At 43.3% G+C, this 22,422-nt stretch overlaps 1 protein-coding gene across 3 annotated transcripts in view; it reads left to right on the top strand.

The window, feature by feature from the left end:
* The window catches only part of drc4 (dynein regulatory complex subunit 4), a 155,752-nt gene that overhangs the window by 99,524 nt on the left and 33,806 nt on the right, over window positions 1-22,422 (top strand). For 2 of the 3 annotated variants that reach the window (XM_039681661.2, XM_039681663.2), the window contains one exon: window positions 2,193-2,258. The exons of the other annotated variant lie outside the window; for it this stretch is intronic. In XM_039681661.2, coding sequence (XP_039537595.2) covers window positions 2,193-2,258 — 66 coding nt within the window. The remainder of the gene's footprint in view (window positions 1-2,192; window positions 2,259-22,422) is intronic. 3 annotated transcript variants of the gene reach the window in all.

Raw genomic sequence — 22,422 nt, forward strand, 5'->3', positions numbered from 1 at the left:
AAAAAGGAGGACAGTGGAACGTCTCAAAATATTACTGCTTTCCTTAAAAGTAAAGTACCAGCACATGTCAAGTCCGAGGTCACAGCCGCTTGTGTTGAATTGTGCTGTCGAGATCTGCGGCCCTTCGACATAATATCTGGAGATGGATTTCATTCTGTAGCCCAGTGTCTAATTAACATTGGTTCATGTTACGGACGTGTGGATGACAGCAGTGTACTCCCTCACAAGCAAACTGTTGCAACAGAGCCAAAGCGACCACGCAAGAAGGAAAAAAAAATCCTCTCAAACAGGATAAATAAAGCTCTGGATAGTGGCATAGCTATTACCACTGACATGTGGACCGATGAGTTCAGCAAACGAGCATACACAGCGTTTACTGGTCACTTCATTAATGACGACTAGAAATTGGAGAGCCGTGTCATAAGCACAGCTGAATTTGACTCTACTCTGAAAAAGACAGCGCACAACATCCACGAGCAAATTATTAAGGATCTGCGTGACTTTGGCATTGAACCTGCTCACATATCGAAAGTATTGTTTGTAAGTTACCAGGGCGCAAACATAAAAGCTGCCCTTCGCAGCTACAAGTGGATTCCGTGCACAGCCCATGTCATTAACATCGTTCTCAAACACACATTTGATGTAAAAGAGAACACGCCAACATACATGCGGGACATGAGTGATGTCATTACAAAGTGCAAAAGCCTTGTGACATACCTGAAAAAATCCGGCACTGTAGTGTAGAGGTGAGTGACTACTAGTAGCACCAGCAAATAGATAGGCCTATTAGCCAGGGTCTTGCGTTTAAACTTTTAGCTACAGTGGTCTAATGTATGTTTAAAAGGTTAAATATTGTTATATTTTATTTTTAGTTGACAAAGCCGAGCGAGTCAAAAGAAAAAGAGATGAGATTAGTGAGTGGGTGGATGATAGTGAAGAAGTTGCCGAGAGAGATGAGGTTCATTGCTACATTGAGGCCCAGTTCTTCTGAGATAGAGAGGACATACTAAGTTTCTGGCAGTCGCAGTCAATTGCCCTTTCTGTGCTTGCCAAGGTGTCAAAAATGATTCCCTATATCCCGGCCACAAACGCATTAAGCGAGCGCACATTCAGCTGTGCTGGCCGGGTGCTGGAGTCTAGGCGAAGTAGATTAAACCCCGGTACAGTGGATGCCATTCTTTTTTGTACAGTGAATGTAAAAACGTTAAATGAACATTTCCTTGTGTTAAATAAAACAAAATTTTAGCGGTTATGTAGCAGACTGTAAACTGTTGGCCTAAATCTGAAATAAAAAAATGTTTAGCCTATTAGATTAATACAAACGCTGCTTTGTAAATGTTTAAAAATGTTTAGCATTATTTTATTTTTATTTTATTATTTTTGACCTGATTTATTCATTATTGACTGTTGTTGCCAGTTTTACAAGCACTTTCAGGCTGAAATAAAGTCTGTTTTCTTTTACATTACAATGCCTAGTGTCTATTTAATGGTCACGGGGCGGGGCAGGATGTAAAAATAGATACAGTGGTGCGGGGCGGGTTGGGGCAAATAATTTCATAAAAGGGGGACCCGCAGTTTGGAAAAAAAGCCGACCAGCACATCACTTGTATGTATGTATGGGCCCTGTTTTGGCCCATTCCTTGGTTCCCTAAATTAAGCTTGTCAAGGGACTGGATTATTTAGGATTATAACTTTACTCTTCTATGGGCCTCAGGCATCTTGCCTTGGGTATGGAGCAAAGTTTAAGCACACATGGCATTTTGAAGGTGGTTCCCATAGTGTAAGCTAGCCTTATGCAATACGAGAGACCTCTCGAAAGGGAACGTCTCTGTTACTAACGTAACCTCGGTTCCCTGACATGAGGGAACAAGTATAGCGTAACCCGCCGTGCCACAGTGCTTGATCAGGTGATCACTTCAGTCGTAAACCTGAATACCTAGGCTGAATGGGTGCTTATAAAAAAATAAGCCACGGCCATTCTGGCAGGCTGTGACACCATAGGTTCATCATCACAGCCAATGACCGCGCTAGTCGCTTATCTGTGTCTGCTGTGCAGCTGCACTGCATTTTAAAAATTTGGCTTCAAGGAATTTTCCCATAGTGTAAACTAGCCTTACGCAATACTCGTTCCCTCATCTCAGGGAACCGAGGTTCCGTTACTAACCGAGATGTTGTGACTTATTTTTGTTTAGGAAGTTTTGGAGTCCAAAAACCATACTATCACAGACTTACAGTATGAAGTGGCACGAGTTTGCAAGGTGAGAAACTGTTCCTGTATAATGTGCTGTATAGGGTTTAAGTACTGTAAGTGCCCCTATTATGGTATTTTAAAGATTCCTAATGTTGTTTTGGAGTCTTCCACAACAGGTTTACAAGCATCAAAGGTAAAACAAATCCTAATTTCCTTGTTTCATTTCCTCATAATAAACATTTGCACATTACCACATTTTCAATGATTCTCAAACGAGTCGTCAAATGAATCAATCTCTCTAAATCCCTCCTTTCCGTGAGGTACTCTTCTCTGATTGGCCTTACAGACCAGTCTGTTGTGATTAGTCTACAGTGAGCGTGTGTCTCTCGAGCTCTAGCGTGAATGACTGATGTCATTAAAGTTGGTAAAACAAATCTTGATCCATGCTTAATCTTTCCTCAAAGTAGTCAGAACGACATACAATCTGCATTAAAGGTCTTGTAGGTAATTTTATAAAAAAAAAAAATTTTCCAAATTTGTTTAAACTTTCTATATATATCAATGCATAATTAAAATGTAAGTACTCTGATGAAAAGAGTATAAAAATCGAGTGACTCTAGGCCGTTTAAAGGAGCATTTCACCCATTGCAACATTAATCTTTATTGAAAGTGGATCATATATGTAGTCGAAATGTAAAATCATTTTTTAATTTGGTGCCCTCTTGACCGAGAAAAGACAGAAAATAACCAAGGGGCGCCTTTGTGTTAAAAAACGACAGTTCCCAGAATTCCCCAACATTGCACAGCTCCGCAAGCCACACCCACTAACCCACCCACCAGAACAGCGCAAACACACTCTTCTGTCTACAACGCTAAGATTAGCTGTTTGAGATTAAGAGTTTGAAATTCATTTCAAACAAAATGTCTAGTTAGTTGGCTGTGGCGAGCAGGACGATCGAGGGCGAGGGATGTAAGAGGACGGCGCGCTGCGCGAGGCCGGTGGCGTGAGTGATAATGAAAGAAACCTGTAAGGCCCACGCCGGTGCGTCTCTCACGAATAGAAGGAGCGAATGCATAAAATGGGGAGCGACGACGGCAGATCGAGAGAGAAACAGGCCTGATTTTATGTTTTGTTTCTGTTGTGTGTAACGCTGGCTTACTTTCGTTTTGTATTTGTTCATTTTACTATTAAAATGTTTAAATGTTTGCCGGTTCATGCCTCTTTCTTCCCACAACATCAAACCCCGTTCACGTTACATTTGTAAACACATTAACGTTAGTGAATGACTCCGCGTTTGTATTTATTTCTGTATGGTGAATTACTGCATGATACCTGGATGTTCTGAAGGCGAAACTATCACAACACAAACGTCCGTGTGCTCGTCTGATTCAGAGATTTCCTCCAGGAGAAATTGCCATCGTTGAAATTCTCTGCAGCAGACGGACTCTGTGTCCGTAGGCCTTAGCACGCAGCGAGAGTACAGGCAACAGCAGGCCACCGAGCTCGACCCAGTCCGGGCGTCTCGACCGGCAGCCAGGCGTCTCCTGCTCCTCCATCAGCCTCAGCTGCTCTAAACTATACTGCAGCTCGTAAAGAGAGCCATGAAAACATCGGATTCGAGCAGCAGACTTTCAAAACCCTCTTCTTCCATATCATGTTTAGTTTCTTCCATCATTATCATAACTTCATATCTCCACAGGGCTTGTTAGCTTAGCTTCCAAACAAGATGGCGGATATTGATTTCAGTTTCTGCAAGTGAAGTCCCACCCACTGATCTGTAATAGGCCTGTGGGTGAGTGGGTGCCACACCCTTGAATAATAATGAGCTAATCATTGTAGTCTATTGACATTTCAATGAAATGTGACTTCCTGCTTATCGTGACGCAAAATGATGATTTTTACGTCACGATAAGCAGGAAATAAAACACTTAAATCCTTATTTCTCCCATCTCAGGGAAAAATAAGGGAATAAACCATGACCATTAAAAAATATGACTGGGTTTCTAAAGATACAAAGCTTAATGCAAATGGGTGAAGTGACCCTTTAATCTGCACTAAACAGCTTATTATTTCCAACCAAGACAAAAAAAAAGGATTGGCTTAGGCGACTGTCACTCTCTCGCAAACCATGGCAACCACCCTTTTGCCACACAGGACCTGCCCACTTGCGCGTATCCAGATCATACGTATTCACATGCCCTTGTTTGAGCTTGAAGATGCAAAACTCGACGCAGGTCCTCTTGTCCAAGAAGTGCTCCTTGCTCTGCACTTTGACCACTCTGTCCTCTGCCTCTACTTCCTCGGACCCTTTTTGCACGACCTCCTCTGCTTCGCACTCCTATTTTTTTTGTCACGCATGAATGTGTGTCTTTTCCCTAATATTAAAAATAAAACATAGACTGATATTTGTCTAATGTCTGGAGTCCTTTAAGGAAGTAGCCTATATACGTTTCAATACATGTATTTTCTGAGAATTTTTATTTCAAGTTTTGACTGCAAATGCAAATGCTGGACTTCTCCAATTTTAAATAATTTATCCTCAACTAGTTTTGTGGTGTAGGTCTACGTATTTTATAATGTTAACTTCAAATAATACTAATAGCCTAATTTTAAGATAAGGTAGCATTGGATATGGTGGTAAGGAGAATAACGCTGGGAGTTGGAAGAGGTGTGTCGCGATTCTGTAGGTTCGTGGATGTGGCGAATCGCGATTTCGGTTTCATATTGCATATCGTTAGAAGCCCCAAAGTTAAGTTCTACTTCTGTAGTTATTTTGGTGAAAGTAACTCAAAAGTAATACATGAGTAATGTAACGCATTACAATTCTGAGACAGTAATATTGTAAGGTAATGAATTACTTTTAAATAACAGTAACAAGTAATACCTAATGTATTACAGTTTGGAAGTAACTTGCACAACACTGATCATAACTTATAAAGATCAAAATCTACAGAAGAGCTTAAGGAGACTGTGTGTTGTGAGACTAATCAATGCGGAAATTTCCCTGGCGACACAATTCTGAATGTTGGCTATGTTACAGATTTAATGTTGAGCAAATAATGTTAAAGGCTTCTTAAATACCATCGGTTGACGAGTCAAGAAGGATGTGTTAATTTGCAGTGATTTCAATCTGTCCTTAGTTGGTGACCCAGTGTAATTATCAGTGGCGCAAAAAGTGGGTATGCGCTATATGCGGCGCATAGGGGCGCAGCACAACGGGGGTGCGAAAGCGATGGTAAAAAAAAAAAAATTATATATATTGGCTAGGGATGAGTCACGATCTTCGAATGGTCGAATAGTCGAAATGCGTTCGAAATTCGATCATAAAATAGCTTTTTCGAATATCGTTATATTTTCGTGCAATAATTCCAATGTGTATTTAACATAATTGACGCAGCGCCTACTGTCACAGATCGCGGAGCAAAGTATTTTCCTGTTAGGGACACAAGGTGTCACTAACATGCATGAAACCCCCTACTGCGCGATCTAGGATACCAGCATTTTGAACATAGTGTAAACAAACAACAGAAGAAGAGCACTGTCGAAACCTCGTGGCCGTTAACTCTGCGACCAACCATGCAACAACCAAAAAGCTCCGTGTGGACCTCGTTTAAAAAAATTAGCAATGATAAAGTTGAGTGTAAATTATGCCAAGCAAAGCTGGCATACCACCAGTCTACAACGACGATGCATAGCCACCTGAGATCAAAGCACCCGGCAGCTTCATCCTCCTCAGGCATAAGCCATAATGACATAAGCGTTATGCTATGCATAGTTTATCTTCATCGAAACGAATTTGTTTAAAAATTATAAGCTGTTGCCAGTTACAGGTTCGCATAAAAACATTATTGCATGATATTATTTTTTTGATCTAACGAGCATCTGGTTTGTCGATGCAAAATCGTTTATTGTGCTTTTAGTTTTTTCTTCTTCCAATTAATCTTCTATGTTAAAAAAATGACGAAAACATGTCACTTGTTCAATTAATAAATCGCCAAAGATGGAATTAGCCTCCCTTTCTGTCATTGTGAGTGTGCGTTTTTTTTTTTTTTTTTTCGATTTTCGAACGATAATCGACCTTTGCTCCTCGATTTTCGAATGCCATTTTTGGCAGAAATTCACATCCCTAATATTGGCTATATTGTATTTCTATATGTAGCTGCCGTTGTGCGTTTCTAAATCATTTCTGCATTCCTTCAATGTTATATAAAATTTTAGAGGACTAACAGCCAGGCTAGAGTAGGCGCCCTCATGGAGAAGGGGGGCGGGTAATATCGCGAGCGGGCGGGGGCGCCGTGAGCGCTGAGCGAGCAGGTACAAGTAGTGAGTTGTCGTCGAAAAAGATGGATAAAACAAAATGCTGTGGGGATAAAAATAGAAAAAGAAAGAGAGAAAAGGAGATGGCATGTCAATTGATGCGACAGCAGCTAAATAACTGCATGCATTGCTGAAAGCCAACAGGTAGGATTTAAAATGTGACATCCAGGCATGTAGGCTATCTATATCTGTGGCCATCGGGACTACCGGGAGATTCCCGCTGGGCCGACGTGCTTTTCAGCCAATTTCATCCTTTTTTAATTTATTTGTCTTAACGGCCCACAAAACTCATACATCGGCGGCCCATTTGTTTGTTTTTTGCTTAATTAGCCTTTCGCCGAGCCCCGCCCCCCTTAGTTACTGCTGCTACCTCCGTCAAACAAATGGTCAAACACGGGCAGCGCGACAGATTGCCATGACGGCAAAGGGTATTCCCGTGCGTGTCAGTGACCTTTTTTGGAGCAATACCTCCGCGATATCAAGCAAGATCGAAGCAAAAGGGGTTACGGTATGCGGTGGAGGGATTTATTCCAAATATAAAATTAAGAAATGAATGAGACACGACTACTATTGATGCTAATGCTTACCAGTCTCAAGAAAAATCAGAAAAACCCCATGACCATGCTAAGTTACCTCAAATGCAACCAGCACAGCCTTGAAGATTTTATAAATCTAAATTTATAAATCAGCTAATTGTTTGGAGTTCGAAATATATAACTTGCGCTGCATATTTATTCATTTTGCCTCCGATACAGGAGTACACGTTCGCTTTAACAAGCAGGTTGTTCATTACCAACCGATTGCGTGTCATGCTCATGCTGAATGCGATTTTCGTGTTTAAAAAGTAACTAACGTTATGCATAAGAGACGGAAAGAGGCAGAGAACCATACGTTATTTAAGGTTATTTCTATTCGCTACGATATTGATATATGAACTGATGTTGTCATGTAAGCTTCATGCTTTCCCCGTTGCGAACGTCCTCTAAACTGTAGTCTACGGTGCTGCACTGCTAACTTAGCTGACTGCTGCTCATTTTTCCCAGAGAATATCATGGTATGTTAACAACAACCCTTTAGAAAATGTACAGTAAGTCCTTTGTGGATCCTCTTGATCTGCTTTCTCCGTGCTTCTTTGACTAATCTCAGTCGCATGCACGCTGCACGCGAGACGAGTTAACCATGTTCGACACATTTAACTGGAATTGGGGCGTCCACACTGTTTAATACATCTTAGGCACCGCTCGCGTTGTGTTTTGGGCTTTGGAAAGGGAAAAAACACAACTTCTCCAGACAATCTCTCGGGGTATCATGTGTCCGATTTACAAACGCCGTGGGCGCACCGCTTACTGTTTGACGGAACAGCTCACACAGTAACGGTTGCTATGATGTGTGATTGGACAATGGCCATTTTGTAGGAGGGGCCGGCGAAAGGTCAATTGGCGGCGCTGTGCTGGTGTAATGCATTGGTCAAAAAAAGTCAGCTTTAGTTTTTTTTTTTTCTGACACACTGGCCCATGAAACATGTCATTATGCGCTTATATCTTTCAAGTATAGAAATGAGTGCAAAACTAATTATGAAAGTTTCCTTTATTTTTCTGTGTATTTGTTTTACAATAGCCTTTATGGCTATTACTATCATGGGATTAATATTATAACTATTATTATGTGGTAGTGTAATGTAGACAGACACTAAGTAAAAGAGGTTCAAATTTTTCTTTGTTTAAATTGCACCCTGAATATGGGTTGGAGCTTTTAATTTTGAACTCTCAAAGTGCACCAGACTGCTGAATTTAACGTTACAGAACACAAAATTTTCTTACGGGGGAGCATGCCCCCGAACCCCCCTACAGAAACAGAGGTCCATCTACCACAGTTTTACCAAAAATCCTGTGAGAAACACTGGTATTGCTGTTCCAATGGAGCTTATAGTTTTCTTAGGGGGGTTCATCAAGGTGGAGTAGGTATAGTTTAATTGTGTTAATAAACGACAATTTTGCACTTATTTTTTTCTGTTAGCTCTCATTTCTTACTACTCACTTATTACACACACTTACATTACATTTATTTTTCCTTTTTTTTGGGGGGGGGGGTGGGTGCTAAAATTGTTGTTGCATACCCCTCTGAAACTGGGTAGTTGCGCCCCTGGTATTTATAATACAACATAAATAAAAACAAACACACTGTGACGGGGCGCATAGCTATCGTCACGGCAGCGATACGCTGCCTATCCTTGTAGCAGTTCCGCATCACAATCCGTACAGCGACGCTTCCGTAACATGAATCCGTACAGTGACCCTTTGAATCAAATGTACAATTAATCACTTCCAGGTCAACTAAAGTTTTATATACCTTTGGAAAATGTGTGTTGTCATCTTTGATTTTCTTCACACATTGTCGAAGTCCACGCCCTTTGAAGACGACATTTTAGCGATAAGTACAATGACACCTGAGTGACATTTAAAAATGTAGGTGGGCAGGGATCTCGCATAGATACCGGTGAAGGAGGGAAGAGAGTCAGCAAATGAAATGAATGAAGTTTTGGTCATGTGGTAAATAGTATTGAAGTTAAACGTAATGGTTATTGGTGTTGAACATTTTTAACCTAAAATGTGTCTTATAAAGTTAATAAAATCCCATTTTAAACGGCAGTTTAAAAACTATGTTCACAAGGTCTTGGAAACGACCTGCGGTGACCGAACGCGCCATTTTCCGTAATGAACAATATTTTGCAGATCAGCGATAGCAGCTAAGGACTTTAAAGTCACCCAAAGAGTCAAATGTGAAGTAAATTGTGTCATAATGAAATCTAACTACTGCACGATGAGGCAGGGTGTCCATAAACGTTGTTTATCCCCGTTGTACGGTTTCATGTTACGCTCCCAACAATGACTGTACGGAATCTTGTGACGCGTAACATAGTTCCCCACCCAGCGCCGCCTCAGCAAATCGCCATTTATGAGCATTTCATAGGCCAAAAATAAACCAATCAAAGCTATAGAAACAAAGATAAGACCTTCCCCCAGTAAATGACGTATCAAAAGTTCATTGGTCTAATCCGTTAAGGGTTGCTCTGACGTTTTTACGTGCCCGGAAGCGAGTTTTCGTGTACGGATTGTGATGCGGAACTGCTACACAAAGACTGTGTGTAAATGTGATCCGAATGTTTGTCTAGCACGTTAAAGTTTTTGTTAATCTTTATTCTGTCATAAATTAGCGGTTAATCTAGCCTTTCATAACAAAAACTCATATATCCCGTAGCTTTTGGTGTGCACATCTTTAACAGCTAATACTGCGGTGATTTAAATGCTATAGCTACTTCCATCAATACATATCTTGCTGTTTTCAAGAAAATTATGTCATCTACATCACAGTTATATGCAGTTACAATAATCACACAATACATGTTTTCAATAGGTATCTGTTTATTTAGTTTAAGAGAAACATTGTGTTCACATACCATCTTTGTTGTACTCGCGTCTCTGGTTTGTTTGAGTAAAGGAAAATGTGCCGCTATTGTGGGGTTTAAATGACGCTATGACTTCCGGGTCAAGAGAAAAATTACCCGGAGTTTGAGTTTAATTAATTCGTAGCTGTTAATGTGACTTTTTGCTTGCCAATTGTCAGCTGAAACTGTAGAAATAATATTCTGTAATTTTCTAGTTTTATAGAGGTTGTATTTCATGCTGTTTTTAAGCATTTATGCTGTTGTCATCTGAGTCACCCCTGTATCATAATCATGTGTTGGTATGTTCCAATTCCATGGGTGAACTCAGGTCTATAAAGGCTAGTATTTTCATTCTGTAAGGGAGCGTGGGGTGAAAGGACATAAGTCTGTCCTTGCTCTAATATACTGACTTGTGTTAAGGTCAATGTTTGAACTGTTGTAAAAGTTTTTTTTTTTTTTTTTTTTTTTTATAAATGTATTTATTTTGACTCTCATGTCAATTTACTTTGTTTATTCAAAAGTATTTTTTTTTTTTTGTTAATTTTTTTTTTTTTTGCTTTTCATTGGCCTTAATTATGGATAAATAAAATCCCATCTATGCAAACTCATCTAACTTCTCCTGAGTGCTACATCTGCTCATGACCATTCATTCACGACTACCCTTAACATTTGGTGGCAGCGGTTTCCGGGTAAACAGTGTCTGAGCAGCACTCGGGGATTCAAGATGGATAATCAAGGCAGTGGTACAGCGCCCCCTAGAGATGGATCGGCTATGAGTACTAGGCCAAAATCTACTGTGTCATCCAAGCATCCTACTCCGGTGGTGGAAGACAGGACAGACCGCTTGGAGAGGATTGTAAAAACTATGGCGGAGTCTCAGCGGCATCAGCAGGACCAGTTGGAGGCAGAGGCGCTTCGGCAAGAACGGAGATGGAAAGGTATGGAGCACCAATTCAAGCAACTGCAGCAACTAGTGAGTGGCGACACAATATTAACACAGTCGATGGGCCAACCACTCGCCGGACGGCAGCAGATGTACCCATCCAGTTCACGCACTACGACAGCCTTTGATCCGCTCAACATGCCATTCCTGGATGTACCAACTCCTCAGCCACATCCAGGTCAGCACCCAGTACCAGGGATGCAGAGCTCCCTCAACTCTACAGCTCTCGGCCTTGCAACACCGATGAACCTCCAACGGGGGTGGAAACCCCCTAGGATGTCCGCGTATGAAGAGGATGAAGATATTGAACACTATTTGACTACCTTCGAAAGACTCGCAGCAGCAAGTCAATGGCCCCAGGAGACTTGGGTATTGTACCTTGTGCCCTTGTTGAATGGTAAGGCCAGATCAGCCTATGTAGCCATGTGCGTTGAAGACAGCCAAGATTACATGAAAGTGAAGCAAGCCATTCTTAACAAGTTCAACATCAGTGCAGAGACTTACCGCCAGCGTTTCCGCTCCAAGTCTATCAAGGAGGGGGAGACGGCGAAAGAACTTCAAGCCCGGCTAAAGGACCTGATGGAGAAGTGGCTAGTTCCAGAAACCCAAACTAGGGACCAGGTGTGTGACCAAATCGTGTTGGAGCAATTTCTGGGCATGCTGTACCCTGAGTTGCAAGTATGGGTGAGGGAGCGCACCCCGGGGTCGTCGGCGCAAGCAGCAGAGCTGGTGGAGACCTTCATGGCGGCTAGACAAAACAGAAGAGGCTATCATCTGGGTCCACAACAACAGGACTGGAGAAGACCCTACCAAGCTGCCCAGAGAGAGCCAGAGAAGACAGTTCCTGGTAGGTCTGCGGGTGGTAACAGTCGTGTGGTTAGACCATCTAATAGCCCCAATGTTAGCCACACACCAGCAGCAACACATAGAGTACCTATATGTCACGGTTGTGGTCAGCAAGGTCACATTAGGCCCAATTGTACACTGAAGAAAGTGTCTGATTCTAGACTATGTTACCTACCTGGCCTTAGCAAGCACTTACCTTGTGTTTCTTCTGATGTTACTGTCCCTGTGAAGATAAATGGAAAGATGGTACAGGCTTTAGTTGACTCAGGAAGTAGTCAGTCTTTCGTTCTTCAATCTTGTTTGGGGTCTGATTTCCAGCCCGTGGGTAAAGTGAGGGTCCGTTGTGTGCATGGAGATGAGACAGAGCACCAGACCAGTGAGGTTCTCATAGAGATTAATGGCCAAAAATATTTGTTAACCGTAGGGATTTTAGACAAATGCCCTTACCCAGTGATTTTAGGCCAGGATGTGCCAGTTCTTACAGAGCTATTGCAAAGTGTTAACACAGTCAGTGCCTATGTTACAACTAGAGCACAGGCCAAGACCAAAATGGACTCTAATGTGTGGTCAGAGTTACCATTTGAGAATTGTCCGGGTGATAAACCTAAAAAGTCCAAGGCAGAGAAGCGCAGAGCAAAGGTGGCAGGTACATTGGTGCAGGAAAGCCTGTCCTTTCCACAGCTAGAGGACATTGACGCCTTTGTAGACTTCGAGAAGCTTCAACAGGAAGACCCCACACTTAGCTCTTGCTTTTCTTCTGTCAAGACTGATGATGAGGCTAGGGAAGCAATGAGGGAGGGTGACCAGTGTTTTGTTGTTAATAATGGGAAATTGTATCGGGTGAGTACGGACACTGAACAGTTGGTGGTTCCTAAGACTCTGAGAGACAAAGTGTTACACCTAGGTCATAGTAATCCATGGTCAGGACATCTAGGCAGGGAGAAGACTGAAAAGAGAATCCTGCAAAGATTTTATTGGCCAGGTGTTAACAGGGACATAGCAGAGTACTCTAGGTCTTGTCCAGAGTGCCAGTTGTCTGCTCGCTCCAAAAGAGGTTTAAAAGCTCCCCTCATCAGTCTCCCAATTATTGACACGCCTTTTAGTCGAATCGCTATGGATGTAGTTGGTCCCTTGGAGAGGAGTAAGGCAGGGCACCGCTATATCTTAGTAATTTGCGATTACGCAACACGTTACCCTGAAGCATTCCCCCTCAGAAATACTAAAGCAAGGCAAGTGGCCAATAGTTTGATTCAACTTTTCTCCCGTGTTGGTGTCCCCAAAGAAATCTTAACTGATCAGGGAACTAATTTTACCAGCAAGATACTGAGACAGGTCTATTCCCTGTTAGGAATTCGGGGCATTAAAACCACACCCTACCACCCGCAGACCGATGGTATGGTTGAGAGATTCAATCAGACCCTGAAGTCGATGTTGCGGAAGTTTGTGTCTGAATCAGGAGCTGACTGGGACCAGTGGCTTCCATACCTATTGTTTGCCTACAGAGAGGTACCGCAGGCATCCACCGGGTTCTCCCCCTTCGAACTCTTGTTTGGACGGGAAGTGAGAGGCCCACTGGACATTCTCCGAGAGAGTTGGGAGGGGGACGCTCCTCATCAGCCAACCAGCATTGTGAGTTATGTCCTGAAAATGCGAGAGAAGCTGGACCAGCTGAGTTCCAGGGCTCACCAACATCTGGCTCAGGCTCAAACAAGGCAGAAAACGTGGTATGATCAGACAGCACGTAGTCGCACCTTTGTGTCCGGACAGAAAGTGCTGCTACTGTTGCCTTCATCAGAAAGCAGTTTGCTGGCAAAGTGGCAAGGCCCCTTCAAGGTACTTCGCAAGGTCGGTGAGGTTACCTATGAAATCTCAATGCCAGACAGACGTCGCTCTAAACAGATCTTCCACGTGAATCTCTTAAAACAATGGATTGATCGACCATCTTCTGTACAAGATCAGCTGTGGGCGCGGACTGTGGAAGAGGAAGAGGAGCCGTTGGAGCAGTATTTTCCAACTGTGGGCGGCGAGTCAACCTACCCCTCTGTTACCCATTTGACAAATGAACAGCAGGAGGACCTAAAGGGAATCATCCCAAGAGGCCTGTTCCGAGACCAGCCAGGGCGAACCGACATCATCACCCATGACATCCGGCTGACTTCTCCAGGTCCTATTCGGCAGACCACCACCAGGGTTCCAGCGCGACTGATCCCCGCGCTGAAGCAGGAGGTGGTGGCGATGCTGGAAATGGGGGTGATTGAGACTTCACATAGTGAGTGGTGTAGTCCTATGGTCCTGGTGCCAAAAAAGGATGGGGGGCTCCGCTTCTGTGTAGACTTTTCGAAACTGAATAACATATCAGCTTTTGATCCATATCCCATGCCTCGTGTAGACGAGTTGGTGGAGCGCCTGGGAAAGGCTGAGTTCCTCAGCACCTTGGACTTGTGTAAAGGATACTGGCAAGTGCCACTCAACACCCAAGCACGAGAACTGACCGCCTTCAAAGCTCCATCAGGATTGTTTCAGTTTAAGGTCATGCCCTTTGGCCTTCATGGAGCTGCAGCAACATTCCAGCGTCTCATGGATGAGGTGCTGAGGGGCGCTAAGGACCATGCCGCTGCTTACATTGATGATGTCATTATTTACAGTTCGTCGTGGGAAGAACATCTTCAACACCTTAGTGATGTCTTCCGAAGGATTCGGCAGGCCGGGTTGGTAGTAAATGCCAGCAAATGCCAACTTGCCAGGTCTGAAGTATGTTACTTGGGATATGTCCTGGGTTGCGGTACTATACGTCCTCAGGTCAGCAAGGTGGAAGCCATACGCAACTCCCAGCCGCCTACAACCAAGAAGGGGGTTAGATCTTTTCTGGGGTTGGTCGGATGGTACCGGCGCTTTATTTCCGACTTTTCAAGCCGAGCAGCTCCCTTGTCAGATCTCACTCGTAAGACCAGTCCCAATAAAGTCGTCTGGACTGCAGAGTGTCAGGCAGCTTTCCACGACCTCAAGGAGAGCATGTGCCACGAACCAGTGTTGCAGAGTCCTGACTTTTCCTTACCCTTCACGGTGCAAACGGACGCTTCTGGCATTGGACTAGGAGCAGTGTTGCTGCAGGGTGAGGGGGAGGACAAAAGACCTATACAGTTTGTGAGCCGCAAACTTTTCCCTCGTGAGACTCGGTACTCCACCATAGAAAAGGAGTGTCTGGCCATCAAGTGGGCGCTGGACACTTTAAAATATTACCTTGTTGGCAAAGAGTTTGTCTTGGAGACAGACCACAGGCCCTTGCAATGGCTACATCGTATGCGTGACTTTAATTCCAGAATCACCCGATGGCACCTGTCCTTGCAGCCATACAGGTTTACAGTGAAGTATAGAACGGGAAAGGATAACGTTATTGCTGACTTTCTTTCACGTCAGGAGATGGACCTAGACGCTCTCTCTTAAGGGGGGGGGGTGTGTGACGGGGCGCATAGCTATCGTCACGGCAGCGATACGCTGCCTATCCTTGTACACAAAGACTGTGTGTAAATGTGATCCGAATGTTTGTCTAGCACGTTAAAGTTTTTGTTAATCTTTATTCTGTCATAAATTAGCGGTTAATCTAGCCTTTCATAACAAAAACTCATATATCCCGTAGCTTTTGGTGTGCACATCTTTAACAGCTAATACTGCGGTGATTTAAATGCTATAGCTACTTCCATCAATACATATCTTGCTGTTTTCAAGAAAATTATGTCATCTACATCACAGTTATATGCAGTTACAATAATCACACAATACATGTTTTCAATAGGTATCTGTTTATTTAGTTTAAGAGAAACATTGTGTTCACATACCATCTTTGTTGTACTCGCGTCTCTGGTTTGTTTGAGTAAAGGAAAATGTGCCGCTATTGTGGGGTTTAAATGACGCTATGACTTCCGGGTCAAGAGAAAAATTACCCGGAGTTTGAGTTTAATTAATTCGTAGCTGTTAATGTGACTTTTTGCTTGCCAATTGTCAGCTGAAACTGTAGAAATAATATTCTGTAATTTTCTAGTTTTATAGAGGTTGTATTTCATGCTGTTTTTAAGCATTTATGCTGTTGTCATCTGAGTCACCCCTGTATCATAATCATGTGTTGGTATGTTCCAATTCCATGGGTGAACTCAGGTCTATAAAGGCTAGTATTTTCATTCTGTAAGGGAGCGTGGGGTGAAAGGACATAAGTCTGTCCTTGCTCTAATATACTGACTTGTGTTAAGGTCAATGTTTGAACTGTTGTAAAAGTTTTTTTTTTTTTTTTTTTGCTTTTCATTGGCCTTAATTATGGATAAATAAAATCCCATCTATGCAAACTCATCTAACTTCTCCTGAGTGCTACATCTGCTCATGACCATTCAGTCACGACTACCCTTAACACACACGTAATATGTATGCGGCGAAACACATCTGCTTTTCCTCTAGATCACTTTACTGTGTGAAAATAAACTTTTCTTAAAGCGTGTTGTAGCTACATGACCACATTGCACGCTTCGTTGTACCGTAATAGACAATTGTCCTGCAAAATGAAGAGGTTTTTGAAGGAAAAAAAAAATTGAGAGCAAATGTCAAATTGTTTTATTTATTTTATTTAAACCAACAAGATGAGGCGTTTAGGCATCTGATGAAATGTATGAACAAACACCCAGCTTTGCAATATAGGTAGGTGGCGTTTAGATGTACAGTCAGGACGATAGACTGGTCAGGACACACAGTCTAATACGAAAAAAAAAAAACATTAAAAAAAAAACTCGGTAGTTGTGGTGGCAAGTCATACAATATATTTGTATTTGAATACCATATGAATAAAAATATATAAATAATAATAATAATGAATATATATGTTGGCAGACATTCATGTCTAAAGTGAAGATTCCCTCCTCCCATGGCACTGTCAGCTCGATCAGTATCACAGACTTCACAGCTGCAGCCCACAGCACCACATCTGGTCTTAAGGTGGTGCTGCATATCTCCTGTGGGAACTGGAGCTGCCTTTCCAGGTCTACTTCCATCTTCCACTCTGCCCCTGGTGTTAACAGCCTGGAAGGTGGTCTCTTGCTGGTATGCGTTGCGGGTTCCCCCTGCCTGAGCAAGCGGATCCTGCATCGACTCTCTGATGGACTCTTGTTGTTTGTCTCCTGCCGACTTTTCTCCAGCACTTCGGCCAGCTTCCTGAGCACTTGGTCATGCCGCCATCTAAATCGACCCTGTGTCAGTGCTGTTTTGTAGCCTGACAGAACATGCTGGAGTGAGGCATTGATGGTCCCGCAGAGGTCACAAGATTGCTCTATTCCAAGCCATTGGTGGAGGTTTTTAGGGCTTGGGAGTGTGTCGTATGTTGCCCTAATGAGGAAACTGAGCCGAGCCTGTGGCAGTTTCCAGAACTCTGCCCAGCTGATTGCTCGGCTTGCGACACCCTCCCAAGTTGTCCACCGCCCCTGCTGCCCCTGTGCCACAGACCTCACTCTGAGCTCCTCCTGCTCAATCCTAGTGACCTCTGCAACAACAAGCTCCTTCCTCTCCTTCCTGCTTGCCTTGGACCATAGGATAGGTGGCTCGCTCCATCCGAGGCCTGCCCGCCCTGTCTGAACCATGGCCACGACTTCTCGATGTTGCAGTCTTCCCATGACCTTCTGTACCTCCTCCTTAGCCCTCCATTTCCTTCCAGTTTCAACTCTGACATTTGCATCAGCCACTGCCCTGTCAGAGGAGTCCATTAATTCCATCACCAGCCTTGCCTTCTCCTGCCTGTAGCCCAGGGTGATGGATTTCAGGGGTAGATGGAGTGAGTTCCATCCATACAGACCAGCAGCTGAGAAGCACCGTGGTAGACCGAGCCATTTGCGGATGAAGGTGCTGGCTTTTGCTTCCATCTGGCCTACGGCGGATGAGGTGACTTCGCACAGCTTTAGGGGCCACATCACCCTTGGGTACAGGGTGAAGTGATAACACCAAACCTTGTACTTTCCAGGTAGCTGGCTTTCATCGATCTTAGACAGGCCTTCTGACAGCTGCCGAAAGATGATTTTCCCCATATCCTTGTCTGAGAGAGCAGATGTATAAAGTCTTCCCAGGCTTCGGATGGGCTGATCCACGATGCAGGGGATGTCTTCCCCGCTGATGGTGAAGGTGACCCTGTCATTTCTCTCCCCCTTACGCAATGAGAGGCTCCTTGACTTCTGCGGCTTGAACTTCATCCTGGCCCAAGCGATTAACTCATCCAGCCTCTTAAGCAGCCTGGATGTGCATGGGGCGGTTCGTAGCAGGCAGGTGATGTCGTCCATATAGCTCCTTAGAGGCGGGAGCCTCTGGCCTGCAGGCAGCCGGACCCCAGCCACCACCTGCCTTGCCCCGATCAGGATGACCTCAAACGCTGCCACGAAGAGGATTGGGGAAATGGAGCATCCCATTGCGATCCCTACTTCCAGTTGTTGCCAGCCAGATGTGACTTTTTTCAGTGCAAAGCACATGTGCATGTCCTGGAAGTAGTTTGTTATCATGCTTCTTATGTTGTCTGGGATGTAAAAGAATTCCAATGCATAGGCTATTAGCAGGTGTGGCACTGACCCATAAGCATTGGCTAGGTCTAGCCATATGACGTGTAGATCTTTCTTCTCCCTCTTAGCGGTTTGGATCTGTTCCCAAATCATGGAAGCATGCTCTACACAGCCAGGGAACCCTGGAATCCCGGCTTTCTGGCAGCTGGTATTGATTGGTATGGTCTGCTTCATCCAGGTGATTCTCATTAGGGTCCATAGCAGCTTCAGCACTCCTGGGCAGTTCTTATACAGCTTGTACGAAATTCCGTTCGGGCCTGGTGCTGAAGCAGATCTTGCCCGCTGAATCACCTGCCTGACCTCGCTGAGCTTTAGTGGTGATGCGTCAAACAGGGCGGATGGTTCTGAGGGTCTAGGCACATATCCTGGCGAACCTAGGGGGTCGTTTCTTGCTGGGTCGCTGTACTGAGTGCGGATGTACTCCTGCAGTTCTTCTTTGGAGATATCCAGGGTTCCACTTGTCTTCTCCTCAAGGAGCCCGCGTGCATGCCGGAATGGATTCCTGAAAAAACTTGATCTTTCCTTCTCCTTCCTTTTTCTCCGTCTTCTGATCCGTTCTGCCCTCCGGAGGTTAGCAAGGCGTCTTCTGAGCTTTCAGGCCCACCTTCTCAGACTCTTCTGCCTTCCTCCAACGCTTGCGGAGCTGCCTTCTGCTTGTCACCAAGTCGTCAATCTCTTTCTCCCTCCTGCCCTTTGATCTTGTTGCGGCTTCTCTGATGGTCACCTCACCATACCTGTTACTACATTCTTCATACAGGATTTCCCCGAACAGATTTAGCTTGGCTACAACTGACCCGCACAGTGCTTTTTTCAGCAGCCCGGCCTTGGATCCCATTTGTCTGACCTGCCCTTACCGGGGCAGTGCAAGGTTGCATAAGGCTACCACCAGCACACTTCTTCTTTCCCATGTGAATGTGAAGTCCCCTCAAAGTTGTTGTGTTTTCCCAGCCACACCCACTCTTTCTTAGAATCTTCTCTTTTGCCGATGTCCTTGCGTTCTTTACCGTGTGGTCCGTCCTTGTTGGCCCTTCTTTCATCCCGCCTCTCGGAGGGAGGGATCTCTAAGAACTTATTGTGTGTGCAGAGTTGTTACTGTTAGCGCTATATTATATAATTATATTTAATGTGTTTTCCCACCGTAATGGACCACTGTTTCCCCTTTCTACCAGCGGGTGGCAGTATTTAAATGACTGACTGTATGGTGTCTTTGGTAACTGTTTTAAATCAAGACTACTGATACAGATATATTTATTGTTGTTCATTTTATTTGGTTTTTGATTTTATTTGCCTAGTTATCATCATCATCATCATCATTCATCCAGCCCAGAGTTAAGCCTGCTTCTGTTTTAACCTGAGCGGTGAGCAGCCGGTAACAAGAAGTAGACGAATGAGAACGTCCTCGTCTCAGTTCTCGCGCATGCGCCCATAAGGAAGTAATGGAATAGTGGAATAAAGTCGTTATTTATGTTTTTTTCGCACAAAAAGTATTCTCGTCGCTTAAACGTATAATTGAGCCGCTGTAGGCACATGGAATATTTAAACCTTTTCTTTAACGACTTTATGGGCCGTCAAGAGCCAGTCCCTTATGCAGTCTATGGAAGAGTGATCCAGCCCTCATTTTTTTTAAAAATATCTTTATTTGTGTTCCAAAGACGAACGAAGGTCTTACGGGGTTGGTACAGCATGGGGGTGAGTAATTAATGACTTAATTTTCATTTTTGGGTGAACTAACCCTTTAATGTCCTTACTTATGATCAAACTTGCAGCACTGTCTTTATATTTCAATGAAAGTTTAAATATTTACATAAAAATGTTTTAGAATGGCAGAAAATTAAGAAATGAGAATGTGTCTGTACACCTAGCCAGCCCTTTGTCATATATCATTTGGACTGTGCAATGACAGATATCACAATAGATGATGGAGAAGTGAACTGTCCATCACTACTGAAAAAAGTAGGCTATTTTAAAGTAGAATTCCATAAATTATATTCAATAAATATTATCAAAACTTTAGGTGTTCTCAAGTGGTCTTGTATCAAATAATGATGGCAGTTGTTAAGTATAGGTTATTCTGCTCATTACCAATATGCCTAGTTGTCATGAAAATCATTCTTTACATTTATGTATTTTAAACATGCATTCGCGTTTAAGCTGACATAGACACGCAATATAGCTATGTTTAAGCGTAAATGGCGCGACCATGGGCGCGAGCGCGCTTCTACAAAGAACAGATTGCGTGACAGCGGTAGGCTTTTATACTGAGGCAGCTTTGAAAAGCTGCCTATGGAAAAATCTACAGAAAAGTTTGGGCCCATGGTGGGACTATCATTGGATACCACCTGATGAATTTCGTTTTTCTAGCACTTCATATTCATTGTATAATAGTCTTCTTTGAAATGTGTACCTTGAAATATTTTACATTCCAGATTGATTATACAGGCCAGATGTTGTCAGCAATTACTAAATATTTTCGCTTTGGTATATTAAAGAATCCTCTGTGCAAAACAACACTATTTAATTATTATTTACCGCATATAACTACCGCATCTAACATTATCTGATACGGTCAGGAATTTACGTCAATTTTAAAATATGTTTTTAATGTTATTAGGCTATTGCTTGTTAAAGGTGCCATCTAACATCATAAATCAAATCCTACTCCATATTCCATAACAGATGGGGGCAGTATACCTCCAAAAAATGACTTGTGCTCCTACCATCGCGCATGTTATTCAAATCATTTGATATGATAGTAAAAGGTTGGAAGACCGCAGTTTCACGTGGAACATTTGGAGATTTTTAGAGATCAGAGACTCAATGAACTAAACACTAGAGTGAACTAAACTAAACACTATGAATCTCAACACTAAATGATGAAGACCGCCTCATAGATCTCAAAAACTAGCTGGTGCATTTCGACGGTATGGGAAAATAAAAGCTTGGGCAATTATTTGAAGTTTATGGTATTCGTTTTGTTCATATTACACTTTTATTGTTAGTGAATTAATTTGACAGACAGCATTCGCTGATGTTGATCAAGTGAGACACACGCAATTGACACTTAGCAAGCAGGTTAGTTAAGCTCTCAGATTCTGTCAATTATATTACGCAATTCAAAGAATAAATACCGTTTTGGCGCTTGTACATGTTACACTACAGATCCCTAGCGCACGTGAACCAATCGTCTCTACTAGCTGGAAAAAGAACACGAACACTGGTGAAAGATACAGTATGCTACAACTTACCAAAATGTATTCCTCATGCATAATGTCGACCAATCATTTTTTGAACTCTTCCCTGAACTGAAATGTAGTAATTGGCTGTATTTCCACACGACTGACATCAGGTTCAAGTACACACAAGCCGGCGCGAGCGCGACTCACTCGTCTATTGCAGTTTGGCTGGTGCTAACGTTGCCCGTCCGCATACCGCCTCCCATGGCCGGAACTGGTATTACGATACCTGCCGGGCCGGGGCTAGTAATTTAGCATGCTAATTCAGGTTAATATCTCGGCAGCACTATAACTTGTCAGTTTTTTAATGACATCTTTGCACTTATTTCTTCTCATTCTTTTGATGCGTGTAGCTCATTTTTCGTATATTGTTACCTCAATTATTACATATGCCACCTTTAAACCATCCTTGATAAGCCGAGTCATTTCCAGAAGTGGTCTAGATCATACAGCCGGAGCCGGTTTTTATGGTGAACATGAATCGGCCCAGTGTTTTACAGCCGTAACAAAAATACATGTTCCAGAGCGAGCTGCCAGCCATAATCGGCCCGGTTAACACGTAGCCGCAGACGCCACGGGGCAGCCGAGCTCGGGCTGATTGTTCATGCTAGCTGGGACCAAGCGTGCCGCACAAGCTCTCAAAAGTGAAGCCAAAACGTCTCGATCGCCCCCCTGTGACCGGACCTAGTATAGCTCATAACCCCCGCCTCCACATGTTATTCAATGGGACGCGAGACCAACTAAACAATTAAATTACACTTCACATATCCTTTTTCCAAAGATAGTTTCTGTCATTTACCGTAGTTTCTATCATGTTGATGTAATTTCAAGTGTTCGTTTTTAAAATAAGTTTGTTTTTAGTTAGTTA

The sequence above is a fragment of the Pimephales promelas genome, chromosome 10, assembly GCF_988280905.1.
Source record: "Pimephales promelas chromosome 10, fPimPro1.hap1.1, whole genome shotgun sequence".
Lineage (NCBI taxonomy): Eukaryota > Metazoa > Chordata > Actinopteri > Cypriniformes > Leuciscidae > Pimephales > Pimephales promelas.